The 7,664-nt window shown below is 35.5% G+C and overlaps 1 protein-coding gene across 1 annotated transcript; it reads left to right on the top strand.

The window, feature by feature from the left end:
* Nucleotides 1–482: 482 nt before the first annotated feature.
* On the top strand, nucleotides 483–917 carry LOC141638056 (uncharacterized). The gene has a single exon (XM_074447504.1). The coding sequence runs from the start codon at nucleotides 483–485 to the stop codon at nucleotides 915–917; it is 435 nt and encodes a 144-aa protein (XP_074303605.1).
* Nucleotides 918–7,664: the final 6,747 nt, after the last annotated feature.

The raw sequence follows: 7,664 nt of genomic DNA, 5'->3' as shown, positions 1-7,664 counted from the left end.
CACAATGCGACCACACCACCATGGAAAAAGAAATGTTGGCGGTGGTGTATGCCTTTGAGAAGTTCCGCCCTTACCTCTTATGTTCCAAAGTCATTGTCTACACGGATCACACCGCCATCAAGCAACTCATGATCAAGAAAGATGCTAAACCAAGGTTGATTCGTTGGGTTTTATTGTTACAAGAGTTCGATGTTACTATTAAGGACAAACTGGGATCCGAGAATGTTGTTGCGGATCGTTTGTCAAGGTTGACTAGAGAATCCCGGGGGGATGATGATGATGATGAATCCCCATTTATGATTGGTTGCCCGATGACTCTATCTTAGTTATCACGCACTTCGACCCTTGGTATGCGGATATAGCTAACTACTTGAGCTCTAATTTTATCCCGGAAGAACTTCACAACCAAGCTAGGAAGAAGTTGAGATATGAGTCTATGAGATATGTATGGGAAGATCCTTTCCTATATAGAATATGCAATGATGGGAAGATGTGTCACTCAAGAAGAAGGTCAAACAAATCTTCAAGCTTGTCATGCCACTACATATGGAAGGCATTTGTCCACCTCTAGGACCCAAGCTCGGGTTCTTCATTGTGGATTCTATTGGCCCTTCTTATTCAAGGATGCCTATGCAATGGTTCACTCTTGTAATTCATGCCAAAGAAGAAGTAATATTGGAAGAAGAGATGAAATGCCTTTGAACAACATTTTGGAAATAGAGCTCTTCGATGTATGGGGCATGGATTTCATGGGACCGTTTCCATCATCATGTGGCAACCAATACATATTGGTTGCGGTGGATTATGTGTCCAAATGGATTGAAGCAATAGCCGCCCATACCAATGATTCAAAAGTAGTGACCAAATTCTTCAAAGACTACATTTTCCCCGCTTTGGAGTGCCTCGAGCCGTTATAAGTGATGGTGGATCACATTTCATCAATCGCACCATCTACTCTCTACTCAAAAATTATGGTGTCCGGCATAAAGTAGCTCTTTCATACCACCCCCAAACCAACGGGCAAGTGCGAAGTATCGAATCGACAAATCAAGGCTATTTTGGAGCGGGTTTTGAACAGTCTAGGAAAGATTGGAGTGCTAAGCTCAATGGCATGTTATGGGCTTTAAGAACCGCATGCAAGACCCCAATCGGCACCACCCCTTACCGTTTGGTCTTTGGAAAGTCTTTCCATTTACCTTTTGAGTTGGAACATCGAGCAAGATGGGCTCTCAAGGAGCTCAACTATGATTTGGATGACGCGGGAAACAAGCGATTCCTCCAACTTAATGAGCTTGATGAGTTGAGGATGGATACCTATGAAAATGCTAAACTTTACAAAGAGCGGACCAAGCAATGGCATGACTCGAAGATCACAAGGAAGGAAATCGTTGTAGGAGATAAGGTACTACTCTTCAACTCCCGGTTTCAATTATTTCCCGGGAAGTTGAAGTCCCGGTGGTCGGGACCCTTTGAAGTAGTGAGCGTGTTTCCATATGCATTATTTGAATTGAAGAATAGCAAAGGAGAATGCTTCAAGGAAAATGGACACCGAGTGAAGTACTTTTATAAGGGTCAACCCATCGAGACCCGAGGTGAAATTGATTTGGAAGACCTCCCCCCCCCCATCCTTGGGGGATGAGTAATCTCAACTTGAACAAGAAATGGTTTGGTGGAGTCCCACAACAACCACCATTTGTACATAGCATAATGTAGTTAGAACTTGAGACGGTTTGGAAATGTCATTCTTGGCAAAATTTGGAATGCGAAGCGGGGCCCTTAGCCTTACCCAAAATCCCGACATGAGGCGTCGGTTTGAAAGCTGAAAACTCGAAAAAATGGGTAAGTGAAGGACTCGGGATTTGATTTGATAAGTCAAAGGAAGAAAACAAGCTGAAAATGAAGCACAGTGACTCTATGCCGGTGGACCGGCAGCCGATGCCCTCCACCGGCAGCCAGTGTCCTCCACCGGCAGCGAGCTGAAAAATTTTGAAGGAAAAATAAGAATTTTCAGCTGAGAAGAAGTCCCTGCCGGCAGGCCGGCAGCCGGCCCACCGGCAGGGAGATCCACCATGAAGAATAGAAGAGAAAAATTGAAGGACGAGAATCCTCTGCCGGCAGCCGGCTCACCGGCAGAGGACCCAGCTATTTGAGAAAACTGAAGAAAAGTGCAAGGAGGAGTGTCCTCTGAAGGCAGGCCGGCAGCCGGCCCATCGGCAGAGGAACCCAACATTGAGAAAAAGAAGGAAAGAAAAGAAGAAGAGGAAGTCCCTGCCGGCAGGCCGGCAGCCGGCTCACCGGTAGGGGATACGCTGAACAGCCAAATCTGAGAATGGGGGTACTCTCTGCCGGTGGACCGGTAGCCGGTGCCCTCCACCGGCAGCGAGTTGAAAATTCTTTGGAGGAAATTTGATTTTTTTTTAACAAAAAGGCATTTGTTCTCTGCCGGCTGCCGGTTCGCCCACCGGCAGAGAGACACATATACAGCATAACACACCCATGAATTCCCCTTTTCTTCCTCATTCTTTCTTATTTCTCCTTCTCTCTTATTTATCCTTTCTCCTCTCATACTCCACCAAAACACCACAAATCACCACCAACCTTCATCAAACGTTCATCCACCATCTGTTGGAATATGTGTCCTCCGACAATAATGCGATCACAATTGTTGATCATGATGATCACATGTTTAAATCTCATTTTAAGAATACATGTGGGATGTAATATTTAACAGTCAACTGGTCCACACATATCGGTAATGATTGGCTGACTAGAGTTTGACATTACTGTCGTGCGACGGTGGTGATCAGTTGATCCCTTAGGTCATACCTATAGGAAAATACTCTTAATTGATTATTTAATTAATCGTATGCCGATACGAGTTAATTAAATTGCTTAAAATTGACGGATGATTTTGTGAGTAAAGTTAACGTGTCTTATTGTAATTCGATTAAATTAGATACGGTCTAAGTAATTGAATTGTTTTATTACTTAGATAAAATTATTGTTTACGAAACAATTTGGAATTGAAATTGAATGAATAATTTATTATAAATACAAGACGTTGTAATTTATAATTTGATAAACCGTTTTGGTACAAGTGATTACGAATTACTAGTCGATTTTATAAATGACATATTTTATGAGTATGTTGATTTTTAATATGTTAAAAATACATTACAATTTCACATGTTAAGTAACATGTCACATATGTCACAATTGACAAATGACAAAATAAAATGGACCTCCCATTTTATAGATATGTACCGAAATTTTGGTGGAGTTAGTGGAAAAATTGTGTTAATTGTTTTAAGTGGAAAACACAATCATGAAAGCTAGCTACTAGCCATGCAACCCTATAGCTTTTGAGAAGAGCAACTATTGCATGCATTGGGCTTAAAAAAACTCCCCCCCCCCCCCCCCAACCGGTTTTCTCAAGTGTGATGCCAAGAGTTTTTGGTTACACAATTATTCATTCACAATATAATTTTTCTAGTGTAAGAAAATATTATACTCTCTACAATTTGTGAAAATTCTAGAGAAATAAACTCACTAATCTCTTCTCTCTCAACCGAAAAACAAGAGAGAACAAAAATATTTTGTGTCAAAATTTTATGTAAGACTAATCCTAATACTAGATCATATTATTTTAGTCTTTAAGAGGTTTCCTTGGGTATTCACTTTTGGGAGAGATTCTATACTTGAATCTTTGTTCATCCATTATTGGAAAGCTCAAGAACTAATAAGAAGGTGATCTTGATGGTGCCCATAAAACCAAAATTATCATTGTAAGGGTTGATGATTTCTTCTCTTTTAATTTATGTTTGCATGCATAAGATCTAAATTAATTTTATGACTAAATTAATTATAACATATTTGAATATGTTGAGTATAATGAGATATAGATTTCTAACAAGTGGTATCACAGCCTTAGGTTGTTTGCATGCAAATCGGTTATTGTTTTTCCGAGTTATACGATTAACATATAAAACTTATAAATTTGTGTTTATTATGATATATCACGAAATTTATTATGCATGTTAAAGTTTCTGGTCCTAAAATGTTTTTAGGATATTTTGGTTAATTTATGGATTTTTATTGTTCATTTTATATAATAATGGCATTTAAATGTGATTTTATGATAAAAATGTCATTTTTGGACTAAAATTAGCTAAACTTCGATTTTTCCAGTGGTTTTTCGATAGGTTTTCACATATATTATCTTATGATGACCTGTAATTTTTCATAATTTTATGAGTTCTTATGCTCGAAATATGGATTTTTCATGATAAAATCGAATTTAAATGGAAAATAGGTTAATATGAGTAATATTTTGAATCTGGTCATAGAAATTTAGTATGTTGTCACATGCAATTTTAAAAGATGTGTGTAAAATAATTGGCTATAATGAAGTCTTTATGCATGATTTATGAATTTTTGATGAAAAATAACATAAATAGTGACTTTAATTAGTGAATAATTGCTAAAACATACTTCATGACTAAAAAAAACCGTCACATGATGCATTTTATTACCTATTTCAGATCCAAAAGTGAAAAGTAAATTAAAATATTTTTTCTCAAATTTTTATGGTTTTAATTGATAAATCCGATAAACCGCAATATTGTTTTTTCCGATAAATTTCAAAATTTTTTAACCTAAGTTTTTGAATATTATGAGTGTCATGGTATTTTTCCAGAATGTTCATGAGTTTAAAATTTTGAATTTTGAATTTATTTGAAATGTTTATGATTTATTTGAAGTTTATGGCATTTTATTGTAATTTTGAGTCCATTTATGAACAATTTTAAGAAATATAAGTTAATTATTGTCAATATGTTAGTGGAGACTAATTTTGAGTCCTAAGTTGGTTAGGGTAATTAACTTGTGCATAAATATGATTTTATGTAATTTATTGTGATTTTAAAAGGTTGAATCACGCAAATCCGTAAAAATCGATTAATATACGATATTGGCTCCCTAAAGGCGATTTAGCATAAAATTGAGCATGTTTATACATATTATAATGCTGCATTTTATTTATGATCGTCATAATTTTTGAATTATGTAATTTTACTTAGTATGGCCTTAGTTTTTAATTGGTATTACCCGAAATGTATGGGAATATCGATTCGGTTGTAATTTATTGTGATCTCGTATCAACGTTTTTTAATTTAATAGATTTATTTTATTTTTAATTACAAATGTATAATAGGAAATTATGTAATTTGTTATGTAATTTATTTATTCCGGAGATCCTTGAAGACGGTGCCACTCGAGAAGGCGATCCATTAAAGACGGTGTTACCTGGAGATGCGTGTCAAGACCGAAGTTCAAGGGACCAATGGAGTTGGTTTCCGAATATGTAATAGTTAATTAGATTTTCTATTTTAGGAAGGCCATACTAGGATTTTATTTATGCTTTGCATTTTATTTATATGTTGCATGCATCGCTAAATCGCCATAACTAAAACATGCATTAACATTTAATCGAGTTTATCGACCGTGTCAATTACAATTATCGTAGTTCACCGCTTTAGTTCACTTAAAACGTGATAGATAATAAATTGACATGACCTCTCGCTAAATAAACAATTGAGACTTAGCCTTACCAAAAAGTAGAAACCATGAAAACCTATTTCGTGAGGGAGTGCGCTCGGCCACACCGGGGTACAAACCTTGTTACGTAGGGGAAGTGGGTGATAAATGTCTATCCACTGAATTCATGTTGATAAGGGATGAATCGGCTACACCGTGCCCAAGTTAATGTGGATTTGGATCATGGACACATTTATTCGAAATTTGGGTTGAACTCAACAAAAGTATTGATAAGGGATGAATCGGCCACACCGTGCCCTTGTCGGATGTGTTTTGGGCTAAAGATAAATGTTAATGTAATTTTATAGACCAAGAGTTCTAAAAGTAGAATCGATTAAAGAGTTAATCCACCGAGTTATATTGATAAGGGATGTATCGGCCACACCGTGCCCAAGTTAATATGAATTTGGATCATGGAATCATTTATAATAGTTGGGTAGAGGTCACTATATAAATGTTCATATCTTGTTAAATTTATTTACAAGTATTATTATAACGATGAATGTGTTGTTTTCATTATTCCGTTATCGTATTGTTCTATTTCTTTACCTCAAATTATACGATATCATATCGATTTTTAGTTCAAATCTCCATTAAAACATCGTAACTAATGGCAAAATTTGAATTTTTCTTCTAAAAACCTCGTATTATCCATTCTAAGGATCTCTTGTGAAAAGTATAGATGAAAGTTATTCGTGATCAAAAGGGTTTTTGATTTTCGACTAACATATCTACTTACAATGAATGGTTTCTCATGTGCTTAATTGAGTTAAGTATTTTGAAACGTTAAATCATTTTGGTGACTAGATTTGTTGGAAATTGTAATAGACCAAAATACCGCAACCACTTCAATGAAAGTTTTAAGACTAAACAAACGAATGAAGAGTAGTCTTCATGAATATAATTTTGCTTCTCAAAGCAAAGACTCATTGAAATGAGTGGGAGCATTCTCTTAAACCGTTAAGAAAAGGATAAGGTTTTAAAGAAGTAAAATTAGAATGGAATTGATACAAGGTAATGTTAAAAGTAACGTTATTGAGAAAAACAATACTAAACCTATCAATCCCAACCGATAAAGTTTCCATTGTCTTAATTGTTGGACGCTAGAAAGGAAACTACCCCAAATTATTGAAGAATCAACAAGTTAGTTGTCGGACATCTAATGGGACCTTCTTCTTTAAATGTTTATTTGATTGACATAAATTTTGCTAGTACTACTTCGTCAATATTAGAAACCGGTGGTGGTTTTCATCATTGTATTTGATACATAAGATGATTAGAATATGACGACTAGCAACAATGATGTTGAGAGATAGAGTCATTGTGTACTCAATCTAATTTTTGGGTTTAGAGTTGTACTTAATTGTGACTATTAAGTGCATAAACTCTAAATAAGAATATAAACTTGTTAAGATACGAAAGAGGTTTCACTTTTGTGAACCTATACACCATAATTTGATGTATGGCTAGCCCATTATCAAGGTGATTATATTCTAAACCAAACTAGAATGATATATCATGAAGATGATGCAAGACTCAAATTGGTAACCCAAGATTAAACCTTAGATTCTGGAATGATGAACGCAAAGAGTTATCGAGCACTCTTGAAACCATTAGATCTTATGGTATATGCGTATCTTGTATTCAAAGCAAGATGTCTCGTGACTTTTGGTTTAAAAGGAGATCGAGGTTGTAAATCATTGATCCAAAATAGGTTGATCATTTTCTTTTAACAACGATTTAAGTTGACGCTAATGTGTTCGCTTAATAAGGTAAATAGAGAAATCTTTGAAGAAGTTCAAAGAGTTCAAGGAATCACGATTTAGTCGTGATGGGATTATCAAAGTGAAGACTTTGATATAAGCCAAATGAAATGTGATATAGTATCACAAGTTAATCTCTCTTAACACACATTATAGGATAATGTGTGGTTGGATAAGAAATCAAACGCTATTCGATATGGTTTGGACTTCAATCAAGTTACTTTGAGTTACTTGATCCTTTTGGGGATTTTATCATTTTGTCTAAATTAGTTTTTCCACTAAATATAAAATGAATCATATGAGATA

This window comes from Silene latifolia, unplaced genomic scaffold (genome assembly GCF_048544455.1).
Source record: "Silene latifolia isolate original U9 population unplaced genomic scaffold, ASM4854445v1 scaffold_168, whole genome shotgun sequence".
In the NCBI taxonomy this organism is placed as follows: domain Eukaryota; kingdom Viridiplantae; phylum Streptophyta; class Magnoliopsida; order Caryophyllales; family Caryophyllaceae; genus Silene; species Silene latifolia.
The sequence above is the reverse complement of the archived record's forward strand: the minus strand, read 5'-3'. Positions and strand labels throughout refer to the sequence as shown.